This window comes from Micropterus salmoides, unplaced genomic scaffold, assembly GCF_014851395.1.
Source record: "Micropterus salmoides isolate LMB-PRFRI ecotype aquatic unplaced genomic scaffold, ASM1485139v1 Ms_hic_scaffold_10, whole genome shotgun sequence".
In the NCBI taxonomy this organism is placed as follows: domain Eukaryota; kingdom Metazoa; phylum Chordata; class Actinopteri; order Centrarchiformes; family Centrarchidae; genus Micropterus; species Micropterus salmoides.
In genome coordinates this window covers 52,067-67,254 of record NW_024040041.1, presented here as the reverse complement: position 1 = coordinate 67,254, position 15,188 = coordinate 52,067, and the positions used below count along the sequence as shown (strand labels likewise).

Here is a 15,188-nt window from a genome sequence, read left to right as displayed (position 1 = left end):
TTTTCTGTTCATCCTGTGAAAAGGTTTCTGAAGGGGAGAACCACAAGCAACATTACTAACAACCAGTTTTTGTAGTATTGTTTTGAATTTCTCTCACCAGTGTGTCAGACTGTGTTCCACTGTGTTTCTGAAGCCAAAGTTTGTTTTTTCAGCAAAATTGAATGGTTTTGAGTGGCGAGCTTAATTTTGACCTGAAAATAGGACGTTTGGGGGATTGGATGAGAAGTTGTGGATTTGTGTTTAGAGTTTCGAGAAAAAGGGGCATAATTTCAAGAAATGTGTTTAAGCCATCGAGAAAAACTATAATGTTACAGAGAGAGAGAGCGTGGAAAGAGGGAACTGGCATACAGACACAAAGAGAGAAGTTATACGGTGAATCACAACACTGCGCCCCTTTCTTTTAATCCCACACCCCAATTTAGTCATGACAGAAATCTTTATTGTAAGACAAATTTGGCAAAGGTTATAATTCATTATACTTTGCATCACCCATACAGACTGTGAGAAATATAAAATACTTTTCACAGTAGATCAAACACTCGATGAACTTCATCACCTACATTACAGTTTCATTTATTCAAAATACTTTATCTGAAATGTTTTCTCACCTGAACAGATGACACCAGCATCCTTACCATGGTTACAGTCGTGTGACCCAAATCCTCTGTGCCGACACTCAGTTAGAGACCTTTCACTTCCTGAACAGGCCACATCATCGAGCCAGATTTGACCGGTTCCTTGACCAAAATGGGTCGACTGAGCAGTCCTCAGTGCTCCACCACAGCCCAGCTGTCTGCACACCACCTCAGCATCATTTAAGTCCCAGCTGTCATCACAGACTGTTCCCCAGGTGTTGTTGTGATAGATTTCAACTCTCCCAGAGCACTGAGTAGACCCGGACCCAGCTAGTCTGATCTGAACACCTTCATTGCATGTAAGACATAACAGAGAGTATTTTAAAGACCAGGGCTAGACAAGTCCTTTCCAAAATGTAATACATTATAGATTACTAGTTACTGTCAATTGAGAAGACTTAATTAGAGTACAATATTACTTTCTATGAAATGTAATGCTTTACATTACTTTTGAGTAACTTTCACTGCTTTTTAATTGGTGCATTATGCTCATAGTAAGATGTGCCTGCATATGTGGATCAGGATCAGTCAGGATGAACTGACAGCAGCCTCTCTGATCATGAAAGTTATTTGTTAAAGCACAAACACACAGCCTACAGAAATTTATTTGATTGATCCATCAGGGAAGCTACTGTTTGCATCCTGCCGACCATCGGATTCCAGCAACAGGAAATAACGTTACTCTTTTACTTATGGATTTGTTTTTCTGCTGCCCAAATGTTTCTTGGTGTTGGTGAATTACTATAAAAACAAAACACCACTTAATTTCGGGTGCGTTGTAACACGCGCTACTGAGATTGTGACGGTTATAATATTACCGTTTTTTTTAAGTAATGCGTTATATTACCGCTTTACAGCAAAAAGCAATACATTACTGTAATTGTATTACTTTTGTAACGTGTTACTCCCAGATCTGATAAAAAATAAAGTAAACAGCAAACTAACATTACTGTACGCATGACACAGGAGAATGAACTGACCTGCAGCAGGTGAAGAAGCGGTCAGGAGGAAAAAGACTGTGGAACAGAAGAAATGACATGGCTCATTACATTCAGTAAACTGAAAAGTGCAGAAATGAAAGTTTTCCTTGTTTCTGTTTTAGATTCCCGTGTTTCTTTTAATTATAGGAAGTTTTTTAAATGGAAAAATTGGCCTTAAGAGACTTCTGTTCTATACAATACAACAACCCTGCTGTACAAAAAAGCTGCTTTTCAAATAAAATTTTGAAGTCTGTCTTACCAAGGGCCAAATAGCGTAGGTTTCTCTGCTGTATGCTCCCCATAGCTGACATGACAGCTGCTCTGTGTCAGTTATCAGTACCACCACAGATTAACTAAATACTGCGGTGCACAGAAACATTTCACACAGCTTGTCCTTCCTGAAACACTTCCTGTTTCTGGTGTTTTTTTCAACCAAAAGCTGCAGCACTGAAGTACCACATCTATCACTAGTTATGGATATTGAAATTGTTGTTGATAAACACAAAGTTCCAAAAAACTGCTTTACCTCCTCCATATATGTTTCAATTTTGTGTGTAAACTAATGCACTGCACTAAGCTATTATCTCTCTAAATTTAATCTATTTTTATGCCTTATGTAATCTAATTGTTTTCAGAATAATAAAGTAGTCACTGGTATTTTTCCAACTGTATCTGATTTTATGAGGCACACGAGTCTGCAAGAAGTGAAAGTGAGCGAAAGCAAAACTATAACTGGGTTTTTCAAAAAGCACACTTCATTTCTCATTGCCTGCACCATGTGGTCATTGAGAAAACACTGACATTCAATATTGTTCACTCAATCAGCACAGGTTGAGCTCAATGAGCACACAGCTACCCAGGTGGAAACACAAGGAGTCAAAATTGATCACACACCAATCAGAAGCTTTATAAAAGGGCCAGAGTCAGTTCATTCAGTTTTGGAACAATGGATCCAGAGAAATCTAAAGAGAAAGGTCTAGGACATGAGAGAGGAGGAAGAGGGAGAAGAAGAGGAGGAGGAAGCAGGAGGAGCAGATAGATAGATAAAAGTTCAGTTCTTTCAGTTTTGGAACAATGGATCCAAACAAATCTGAAAGAAGACATAGAGGACACCAGAGAGGAGGAGGTGAAGGAAGAGGAACAGTAGGAGTTGGAGGAGGAGATGGGATAGGAGTAAGATGAGGAGGAGTTGGAGCAGGAGGAGGAAAACAGAAGTTTACATTTGTTATTTCATTTTTTGTGTTCATTATGTGAAAAGTTTTTTTTGAGGGGGAGAACCACAAGCAACATTACTTATAACCAGTGTTTGTATTACAAGCAATCGAGAAAAACTTTAATGCTTGTGAGACAAAGACGAAGCCGCAGCACGTCCCAGAAGCCGCTCTCCCTCCGCAGAGCAGATCGAACCGGAGAGAAAGGCATTGTCCTAGAGCAGAGGTCACTAATAGGCGGACCGCGGTCTGGATCCGGACCGCCGACTTACACCCGATTTATTGTTGAGACTTACTACCTCGTGACGAAGCGTTTCTATTTTAACCCGTGCAGCTTTTCTGGCATTTACTGTACTGGTTTAGCGGATCAGGAAACTCACAGACCAATCGCATGTGCTCTAATCGTCTCATGTGACGCTGCTCAGCCAATCAAATCTGTGCATTCCGATGCTTGCGAGTCAAGTCCGCGAGATTCACCAGAGCCTTTTTGGAAACTCACACGAATTGAGGAGACGAAAGAGATTTCACATGGCTATTAATCAAGAATGTAGAGATTTTTACATGGACGTTCCTCCCGCTACACTTTGTATTACATTTTTTCAAAAAATTAGGCACTTTGTTTTAGTTTAATTAAATTTACAATTTAATATTAGAGTAGTTATTATTTATTATCCCTCCAGTTTGATGTGAAAACTGATTGAAATATTATTTGATTTGACAGTCCGTTGTTGACTAAAAACATATGCTGATACAACATTATGGTACTGAACGATAACAGAAGTTAGTCGTTTTTAATATTCCGGACCTTTGCTTCGGGAAATTTTCTCTAACTGGACCTCTTTGAATTCTTATTGAATACCCCTGGCCTAGAGAATCCGGTAAATTTTCGATCATAAAACAACAATAAATACTGTTAAATCAGACAAAGAAAGAAACCATATAGCCTACCTATTTTCTTAATTGCTTCAACACGTTTCTTGAAATTATGCCTCTTTTCCTCAAAACTCTAAACACAAATCCACAACTTCTCACCCAATTCCCCAAACATCCTATTTTCAGGGCAAAATGAAGCTCTCCACTCAAAACCTTTCAATTTTGCTGAAAAACCAAACTTTGGCCTCAGAAACACACACAGTGCGACACAGTCTGACACACTGGTGGAATAAATTCAAAACAATACTACAAAAACTTATCATTTATTATTAGTAATGTTGTTTGTGGTTTTCTCCCTCAAAATCCTTTTCACATGATGAACACAACAAAAGAAATAACAAATGTAAACATTTGCACCTTTTTTATTTCTTAGTGTACTGTACAGTTCTACCCAACGAAGGTTAAAATCAAGGGCAACTGGACTTGGTTGAAGATACTGGAAGACGTTTCGTCCCTCATCCAAAGGACTTCTTCAGTTCTGACTGACTGGCAGGGAAACTCAGCTATTAAACCTCAGTGGGGTCGTTGGCCCGGGTCATCGATACCGCTGGTTCGTTAATGTTCCTTGTTGCTGTGACGACAGTCGTTACAGTCGTTAAGACTACCTGTGGCCAAAACTGAACGACCATCGTACAGTTCTACACACCAAACAACTCACTATTCTCTCCCTGCGTCCTGTCTTTGGTCTGAGACAGACCAGAGATTTTCCTCCTCCACCTCCTCTTCCTCCCTGCTCCTCCACTTTCTATTCCTACTCCCTTTCTACCTCCTCCTCCTATCTCTACTCCTCCTTCACCTCAATCTCCTCTCTCTTCTTCCTCCTTCTCCTCCTCTCTGGTGTCCTCTACCGCTTCTCCACTTCTTCCCCTCCCTTCTCAGAGCTGGCCCCCTCCCTCCTCTCTCCATCACAGAGAGGGAAATCAACGGTCTTTTCAGGAGGCAGAAACCCCGCAAAGCAGCTGGGACGGACTCTATCTCCCCATCCTCCCTGAAGCACTGTGCTGATCGGCTGTCTCTGGTGTTCACAGACATTTTAACACCTTACTGGAGACACGCCATGTGCCAGCCTGCTTCAAAGCCTCCACTATCATCCCTGTCCCCAAGAAACCAAGGACCAGAGACAGAGTTACTGGGTTATTGCACAGGAATTGTTCCTGACACTGTGAGTCAGAAATCAGCTGTTCATCAGAGTGGTGGTTTGTGGGAAGAAACTGCTTCTGTGTCTGTTGGTTTTGGCGTACAGTGCTCTGTAGCGCCTACCAGAGGGGAGGAGCTGGAACAGGTTGTGTCCGGGGTGAGATGGATCTGCAGTGATGTTTCCTGCCCGTTTCCTGACACTGGAAATGTAGTCCTGAATGGAGGGCAGGTTGGCACCGATTATTGTTTCTGCAGTCCTGTCTGTTGTAGTCTGTCCCTGTCCTTTTTGGTGGCAGATCCACCAGAAACCAGACAGTGATGGAGGTGCAGAGGACAGACTGGATGATGGCTGTGTATAACTGGATCAGCAGCTCCTTTGGCAAGTTGAGCTTCCTGAGCGGGTGCAGGAAGTACATCCTCTGCTGGGCCTTCTTGATGATGGTGTCAGTGTTGGGCTCCCACTTCAGGTCCTGGGCTATAGTGGAACCCAGAAACCTGAAGGATTCCACAGCAGACACAGGGCTGTTGAGTATGGTGATGGGTGGCAGAGTGGGGGGACTCCACCTGAAGTCCACGGTCATCTCCACAGTTTTGAGCGTGTTAAGCGCCAGGTTGTTCTGACCGCACCAGAGAGCCAGCTGATCAACTTCCCGTTTGTAGGCCGACTCATCACTGACCCGGATGAGACCGATGACCGTTGTGTCGTCAGCGAACTTCAGGAGTTTGACAGATGGGTCTCCTGAGGAGAAGTCTTTGGTGTAGAGGGAGAAGAGCAGGGGGGAGAGCACACACCCCTGGGGGGCGCCAGTGCTGATAGTCCGGGTGCTGGATGTGATGTTCCCCAGCCTCAACTGCTGACTCCTGTCTCCTGAAGTCCACAAACAAGATCCTTGCATATGTCCCTGGAGAGTCGAGGTGTTGCAGGATGCGATGCAGACCCAAGTTGACAGCATCATCCACTGACCTGTTAGCCCTGTAGGCAAAAATGTAGGGGGTCCAGCAAGGGGGCTGTAATGTCCTTCAGGTGGGCCAACACCAGTCTTTCAAAGGACTTCATGACTACAGATGTCCGGGCGACGGGCCTGTGGTCATTTAGTCCAGAGATGGAGGGTTTTTTTGGGACCGGGATGACTGTGGAGTGTTCAAAGCAGGAGGGAACTTCACACAGCTCCAGTGATTTGTTGAAGATCTGAGTGAAGATGGGGGTCAGCTGGTCCGCTCAGATTTTCAGGCAGTCAGGTCCAGGAGCCTTCCTGATCTTCTGCCTTTGCAAGAGGTGGCTCATGTCCTCTTCACAGATCTTGAGTGCAGGTGAGAGGTCAGAGGGGGAAGGTGACTGTTTGAAGATGGCGTTGGAGTGGGGGAGAGGTGTGACTCTGGGCTTTTCAAACCTACAGTACAAACCATTCAGCTTGTCTGCCAGTCGTTGAGTACCAGCAGTGTTGAAGGATGGTCTCTTGTTGTTTGTGAGTGTCCGTAGGTTTCTCCACACTGACGCAGTTGGCTGCAAAGCTGTTATTTTGCTTTTCAGCGTAGCACCTCTTTGCAGCTTTGACCTCTTTAGTCGTAGGGCGTGTTCCTGGCCTGGTTATACAAGACTCTGTCCCCACTTCTGAAGGCAGGTAGGTGAAGTGCGCTGTCCGGGATGCGCTCGGTGAGCCGTGATTCGGTGAAACAGAGGGCAGCAGATCTGTAGAAGTCCAAGTTAGTTCTGTTGAGGAGCAGCAGTTCGTCCATTTTGTTGGCCAGAGAGCGAACATTCGCCAGGTGGATTGAAGGGAGCGCAGTGTGAAATCCCCGCTGTCTCAGCTTAACCAGCGCGCCTGCTCATTTTCCCCTACGCCGTTTCTGAACGATCCCAAACAGAGCTGCTGCTCCTCCAACTAATAACTCCGGGAAAGTTCCAGGGTCAATAAAGAGCGGTGGAATAGTATGAGCAGTTAAAAGTCCAATGTTTAAGAGCTCTTCTCTGGTAAAAGTTACCAGAGAGGGACGGCAGAAAACAGCATTAATTAACAAATACATATTCTGATATTTCAGGCATAAAATAAGCTGTGTGCCTGGGCGGCTGATAGATGGTGATTAGTAGTATGGGAGAAGTATTGTTATTAAGTAAGATTGCCTGATATTCAAAATATGAGAAACTACCAAGTTGTAAATGCTTACATTTGAAAATTTCTGAAAAATTTCCTGCCTGCCCTCCTCCTATCTTCCCATCCCATATAGTGTGAATAAAGTAGTAATTAGGAGGTGATGCTTCAGATAAAAGGTTAGCACTGTCAGGGCAAAGCCAAGATTCTGTCTGAAAATAAAGTCTAACTTTTCCTCACAGTTAAGATGAGAAGTCTTATTATAATAATAATATAATAATAATCTTTATTTGTAGAGCACTTTTCAAAAACAACAAACAAAGTGTAAAGAGTGTAAAGACAATAATACCCAAGAGACAATAATACAAAAACAATACAAGATAAAAGCATGAAAACATTGAAAAGACTAAAATACACGTAGATAAATATAAAATTAGTAAAATAGAATAAAATAAAAGGGATAAAATAAAGTCAAATAAGATCGGGAAAGGCTCTCCTATAAAAGTATGTTTTAAGAAGAAGTTCACTGACTCAGCTGACCTGATTTCCTCGGGCAGGCTGTTCCAGAGCCTTGAGGCCCTGACAGCAAACGTTCTGTCCCCTTTAGCTTTCAGTCGAGACTCTGGAACAGACAACAGACCTCTGCCCGAGGATCTCAAGGTACGTGCTGGTGTGTATGGGACTAAAAGTTCAGAAATATAAAAAGGCGAGAGGCCATGAAGAGCTTTAAAAGTAATCATTACAATTTTAAAGTCAGTTCTAAAACATACTGGGAGCCAGTGTAATGAAGCTAAAATAGGAGTAATGTGGTCATATTTCTTTGTTCTGGTTAAAAGCCTGGCAGCTGAGTTCTGGACAGTCTGGAGTCGATCAATAGATTTTTGGGTTGAACAGGTGAAAAGGCTGTTGCAATAATCCAGGCGTGTTGAGATGAAGGCGTGTAAAATGGTCTTGGTGTCCTTAAAAGTTAACATAGATCGAATTTTTGCTATATTTCTAAGTTGATAAAAACATGATTGAACAAGCTTTGTGGTGTGCTGCTCAAAATTTAAATTACTATCAAACCAAACACCAAGGTTCTTTGCCACAGGCTTAATGTGATTTATACCCAATGACCAGGATTTTTGTTTTGTCTGAGTTCAGCTGGAGGAAATTATTTGACATCCATTTTTTAACTTCACAAAGGCAGTTGTTAAGTGAACTCAGCATTCCAGGGTGTGTGGATCTGACGGGCAAGTATATTTGTGTGTCATCAATATAAATATGAAAAGAAATGCCATGTTTATGGATAATATGTGCAAGGGAAAGCAGATACAAGGAAAACAAAATGGGTCCTAAGACCGACCCCTGAGGCACACCATATTTAACTGGACAGAACAAAGAGACATAGTTGTTTACAGACACGCAAAACTTCCTATTTGACAGGTAGGATGAAAACCATTCTAGGGCAGTACCAGAGATCCCCACCCAGTGCCTCAGTCTGTCTAACATGATGTTGTGATCAATGGTGTCAAAAGCAGCGCTAAGGTCCAGGAGTACCAGGACTGAGCACATGCCTTCATCAGCAGACATTAAAAGGTCATTGGTGACTTTTGGCAGGGCAGTCTCAGTGCTGTGGTACTTCCTGAAACCAGATTGAAACTTTTCCAGTACAGTGAGCAGCTTTTTGGACACAATTCTTTCTAGAATCTTTGCAATAAAAGGCAGTTTTGAAATTGGTCTAAAATTATGTGGGAGGGAAGGATCTAAACCAGGTTTCTTTAAAAGTGAGTTCACGCAAGCCGTTTTAAAATAATCAGGGACACAACCAGTAGATAGGGAGCTGTTGAAAACAGAGATCAAATGCGGCCCAACAGAATCTATTACTTTCAGTAAAAACTTTGTGGGTATTACATCAAGTGGGCTGAAGGACACTCATTTGTGATACTGTGTTTAAAAGCTCAGACAAGTCGATGGGATTAAACTGGTTAAAACTCTCTTCCCAGCTGGCCACCAACGTCAAAAGACGTTGATCTTTGGTTGGATATAGATTGTGACGTCGGATAACCAAATTCCAACATCAACTTGGTGTTGAATATTGACATCATCTGACGTGGATTTTTTGTTGGTTTTAAGTTGTGGTGTTCAGTACCCAAAATCCAACGTTTTCCAAACGTCTTGTGCCAGCGTCCTCTTGATGTAGAATACCAACATTTTGTCATGAGGTATGGGAACCAAAACCCAACGTCTGCTAAACATCATGATAGTAACGTCCACACAATGTTAAATTTCAACGTCATTAGATGTTGATATTTTGTTGGTATTAAGTCATGGTGTTAAGTAACTTCAATCCAATGTTTTCCAAACGTTTTGTGCCAACGTCATCTTGACGTAGAATACCAACATTTGGTCATGAGGTTTGGGAACCAAAACCCAACGTCTGCTAAACGTTGTGACGGTAACGTCCACACAACGTTGAATTACAACATCATTAGATGTTGATATTTTGTTGGTTTTAAGTTTTGGTGTTCAGTAACATCTTCCAAACGTCACAACGCCAAAATCATATTGATAGTATACTGACATTTTGTTGTGAGGTACGGTGACCAATACCCTGTAAAACATTGCTACCATTGTTAAACACTGAAAATTTTGTTTGTTCTAAGGTTAAATATCCAAAATCTAACAAGAGTTCCACCTTCCAAAAGAGCACTAACGTTTGATATAGGATACAGACTACATCAGACATTGGTGTTTTGTGTAATTCCCAGTTGTGGTATTTTATACAGATGTAGAATGCAGACATGATAGTGTGACCTATACATTTAGTAAAAATCAAATATCCAGCAAGCATGGCATTGTATTTAAAGTTTGGATTGTTATTCATACAATATGCAGCTCCATGCAAGTAGACCCAATCAAATTTGACCCAGCTGTAGAAACAAGTGCTTCACCAGGAGTATGGTGATCCAAAATTAATAAAGTGGATATAAACCTGAAAGCAATGTGATTTTAAGCAGCAACCCAAAACCTTTGAAGACAGCACAACAATACACATTGCACATTGGTTCAGGGCTCATTATTAACTTCAAGATTGTATCAACAGTTGTCAAAATCTCTCAAATGTCACAATGATACTACGACAGTTGAGCTTAGATAAAAGCAGGTTGTGAGATTGTGTATCTAATTCAACATCTAACGCTCAAGAGCTCCATGACCAAATTTGAAGTTGTTTCTTCAGGGCTATAACCTTACATGTTGTACCAAGTGAGCTACTAGGCCACCTAATAGCCCTGAAATGTTTGTTATAGCAAAGTTGTATCATCCACACTGGCCCTCTACAGATCACTCAATTTAGTTTCCATGAGACGCAGGCATTGCAAACAGAACTTCTTTTGGAACTTTGCGCCATGACAGTGCAGCTGTCAGACAAATGCCAAAACACAAGTGTCCTATCTGGCAGCCATCATTGGCAGTGCGGTTGAGGTAGCCGCCAAGGCAAGTCCTGTTTTGATTTCCTAGACTGCTTGGTTAAAGTAAAGCAGTTATAAATTTTTGTTTTGTCTTTTGGAGTTTTTGGAGCAAACTTTATACATGACAGGCAATTACCTACTTACCTGTTCTGGACCACAGATGGCTTGGCTGTTGTGAGGGACCTCCTAGGTAAGCTGTTTTGGTGGCTTGGTGATCAAGCACAGATGATAAAGTTTTAATAACTGGTGAATCACATTGAATATCAAATAGATTTGACCTAATCTATCAAGGATAATGGTTGGGACATTACACTTATTATGTTTAATTTCAATGCGTTCATTTAGGGATATTAGCACAGTAATCCTTTTAGGGACCCCTTTTTAATTTGCTAAGAAACCATATAATAAAGGTCAATTAAAATATCTACTGTGTAGTGTTTCTGGCCATAAGGGGTTGAGTGGCATTGGCCCATGTTTATCATACATATTATACACCATCCAGAACATCCCTTAATCACCAATCATTTTCTTTTAATCTGTCCTTCAGGATAAAATTATCACGGACCAATGGCATTCCTGCCTCTGGAATTTAGACTATCTTTACTACTATCTCTAAATAATAATAATAATAAACAATAACAACAATAATAATGATAATAATACGATGAATGAATTTAATAACAATAATGACAGAAAATGTACTTGCACAAATTGTATACATTTCATAAAGTTGTAGATTTTGAAATAACTTGACTTGCTCGCGTTTTTTACATACATAGTTGCAGGTCTATCTTCAAACAAATTTGAAACAGATTTCTAGCCAATCACTGTAAGGCCACTCCTCCGCTCTGTGGTCTTACAGCGGAAAGATACAGGAGTAAGTTGCCTGTCGGACACCTTTCATCTGTACGTCGACGGTTACAAGTTTGGTGGACGGTGACCGTGAGCAGGGGTAAGGAAAATGTATATCAATTTTGGCTATAAGAACGTTAGTTAGTTAGTAAGCTTTGTAAGTTTAATTTTTTTTCAGTGGCACAGAGTTTCTTGTCAGAATTGATTTTGTGAACTGGCGCCTTTTCCCACCTAGCTTAAAATTACGTTACTTTAAGTTTGACTGCATTGCAATACTAATGTGACAATGATGTAAGAGTTAGTCTACAGAGATTAAAATCAGGGGAATATACCTAGTAAAAATAGTGACGTGAATAAAATCGCCGAGTTTTTCGACTCTGGAGCAAAAGCTCAGTGACGTTACTCGGGGACAGAAAGTGTTCCCCCGGTTGCGTGACCGCGTGTGCATTCAGCGGTGAAGCGGACCTTCGACTTCACCAAAGTAAATGAAAAATATAACATGTGGATTGTTTAATCAAACGTTTTAGTATTGTTGTTTTATAGCACTTGGCTTATCTGTCAAAATAAAGGCTTTTATTCTTCTGTAACGTTAATATTAGGCCAACTATTATCGAACTTCTTATTCATTCCACTGAATGTCTAAACAAGACGACTAGTTATATATTTTCCCTCGTAAAGCAAACATTTATTTTGCGATACTCTGATGATGTGATAACTGACCAGGGAGTTGATTTCTTGGTCATCCGTGTTAAGTTACTTTTTAAAAGCTGGATCCAGACCCGCTGTAACTTTTTGCAAGGAAACTGCATCTACTAATATCAAATAACCATTTTTGGTGTCAGAATCAAAAAACGAAAAACAAATTAAAATCGGCCCGTTTTTCGTTTTTGGCGATTCATTTTATTGTTATTTCTTTTTGAACAAAGAATAAAGAGAGTCTGTGAACTTCAATCCATTCGTTTCTCGTTATAAACAAAAACGGAAGTCACGTAGTCTATTCCTTTTATGGAAGCGAAAGCAATCGGTAAAACCTTCAAAATAAAAGTAGCCCCTGTACCATGTAGTTAGAAAGGTGATTATAGACTAAAACTAAATTAAAATAACGTTTTTAGTAGGTTGTAAAACTAAACAAAATCTGGGTGTGAGAAAAAACACTTTAGTTAACTGAAATAAAAACAATAACTAATAAAATAATAACTGTTAGGCTGTTAGGGAGAATTAAACATTTGTAAGGCCATTGGTGACCTGTAACTTCTGATTAAGACAAGTGAACTAATGTTATATGTAGGTAAGGATAGCAGTTAGCCTATTTATTTAAGTTTATATAATTTAATTCATATTTTAGTTTCGTAACATATTTATAGGCCGCCTTGCTATGTGGTAGCTCAACCAGCAGAGGTCACTCTACCCCCTTCTGTGTAAGAGTCCTTCTGTGGCGCCAACAGGCAATAAGGGTTTGACCTTTTGACTTATGTTTATATCAAAGAGAAGGCTGCACTGCGACCAGAGGAAGTTAATCACTGAGATTGAAGAGTGTGCAGAACTTCACCTGCCTTCCAGCTTCTCTTACTATGGCACTATAGCTGCTAAAAACTCTCAGCTTCCACCATCTACTGTTATGTGTCAAAACAAAACTCCAAAATAAATCTGTGGAGTTGAATAATTTTTATTTTCCTTTGCATTTTTCTCCAGTGTAATATACTTGTTATGTTAGTTAAGTAGAATAAATATTTTTAATGCAGCCTTTTGCTCTCATTAGTTACTTGTGTAGGCCTACTTATGTGTGAAACCTGGTGAGCATTACTGAGAGTCAGAAAACATCTCCTCTGGCTCTCTGGGCTTTCAGATCTTACTGCCTTTCTTGGCTTTAATTCTGTTTGATGAGCCACCAGGGAAAGCTATAAAAGTGAAATTGAGTCCCAAGACAGGTGATGTGAGCCTGTGTAAGGTTTGAGGACTGATGATAGTATCAAGGCTGGCCCCATCACCTACCATCACTCTCTTCAAATTAATGCTGGACTGGCAGGACAAAGCAGAACACCCCTCCTTCCTCCAGCACCATAAAAGGGCCCTGTTGTCACTTTCAGATATTTACATCATGAAAAGTAAACCACACCTTGTAATTATGGCTCTGTTTTTGTGCATAAGGAAATTGAAATAAATGGTGACCTGTACCAGACACAGCTCCAACCTGTCCACCTTACCCGGGTCACCCACCTTTAGTACCAATCACCTGCACCCTCTTTACAGACAACATCTCACATGTGTAGCTTGATACTTGAGGCTTTCAACGTTAAAAGAAAATAATTGCTTCTAAAGCATTTAAAAGTCTCATTTTGTATTGCATTGGATTTATTTAAAGGAATTAGAGACAAAACTTGAGTATTGGGGGGAAATCTGCTGTTTACTTGGTCATCCTATGTTTCTTGGAGGCTGAGTGTAATATGTGATGGAAACTGGATCGAGTTAATGTTCCTGATCATTTGGTGGGTTATGTGTTTGTTGCAATTTGTTTTCAAAAGTATGTACAGCACTGTCAATGTGGTTCTGCTCTGAGTCTGCTGATTTGTATCAGATGTGAGAAAATGTCATTAGAAGTAGCTGTTGGTATTCTGTGATGTGACAGAGGGAATATCAGAAGGTCTTTCTTCTGAATTAATGGCTTAATGTCAAAATAAAGCTCGGTGTTCATCTGACTGATGACCCCTCAGATTGTTAACTGGCAGTAAAGGCTGCTCTGGAGAAGACTGAACAATGTGCTCAGACTTTTTCATGTGTTTAGGGGAGTTTGGCCCCAGACACCTTTAGTAAAAAGACAAACAAAAAACTACCGTGTTTGTGTATTGATAGCTAGCTGCTTAATAACTCTGATAAAACTAAATATTGACAACAAGGCGAGCTGTTTAAATGTAAGCTTGTATATCAGTGAATTAGTTAGCCTGTGTGGTTATCCATTGTCTTGTTCAGATGGTAGGCTTTCGGCCTAGTAATGCCACAATCTAGTTTCACCCTCTCAGGTAAGCTCCACCCTGCCTCTCCAGTAGCGGCACACACCTGGAGACAATCACCTCATTAAGAGTTGATATTCAGGGAGCACTCAGGATCTCTCTTGATGCGTTGTGTTGCAGTGTGGCCAGGGAGCAGGTTAGGATTTTGGATGGTATGCCATCCAACCTTTGTGAGCGCTTTTTAAATAGTTTTTATTACAGGCATTCTAAGCCACCTGTCGCCAAGACCCTGTAGACTGCATGGCCTGTTCTGCTAGAGTTCACCAGAGATGGCCGTGGAGGTTGATACCCTGCTTGCCTTGAACGTCTGCTCCTTGAATGAGGTGGAGTCAGAGCTGGATGATTAACTGCATTAGTAGATTAAGTAGATTCAATATATTTAATCTATAGTTCTCATTATGTCAAATGATCTCTAGCTCTGGAATTAATGCCTTTTTTTTCTGTTTGTTGAACCACCAGGGAAAGGCCGTGCTCTGTACTGTTCATACTTGTGTAAAATAAAAGTAAAGTTCATTTAGTTTTTCTCCCTGGAACTCCTCTCAGATCACAGATTTTCCCCAATACCAGGAGGATGTGAGCCTGTGCAGGGTTTAAGGACTGATGCAAGGATGGTTCCAGTCACCTACCGTCACTCTCTTCAAATAAATGCTGGACTGTCAAGACAAAAGAGAACACCACTCCTGCCTCCAGCACCAGAAAATGGCATCGTTTATCGGCCAAACCCTATTTACTATCTACTTTAAAATAATTTCAAGCCCTTGATTAGGTTCTCCTCAAACTCAAAAAGAAATGATTTAAAGAACTCATGGAAACCCTGTAAATTAGGTTTTATTTACCAGTTGTATTCCCTGGGTTAATGATAATGCTTAGGTTATTTGCGCTGCTGCACA

The 15,188-nt window shown here is 40.9% G+C and overlaps 1 protein-coding gene across 2 annotated transcripts in view; it reads right to left on the bottom strand.

The window, feature by feature from the left end:
* The window catches only part of LOC119918278 (leukocyte immunoglobulin-like receptor subfamily B member 3), a 200,988-nt gene that overhangs the window by 153,595 nt on the left and 32,205 nt on the right, over positions 1-15,188 (bottom strand). The window contains exons 1-3 of one of the 2 annotated variants that reach the window (XM_038738934.1): positions 1,875-1,961; positions 1,616-1,651; positions 609-923 (exon numbers count right to left, since the gene is read on the bottom strand). In XM_038738934.1, coding sequence (XP_038594862.1) covers positions 609-923; positions 1,616-1,651; positions 1,875-1,926 — 403 coding nt within the window. In that variant the 5' untranslated portion in view covers positions 1,927-1,961. Of the gene's footprint in view, positions 1-608; positions 924-1,615; positions 1,652-1,874; positions 1,962-15,188 lie in introns of those variants that run through there. The other variant, XM_038738927.1, reaches the window with a different exon arrangement.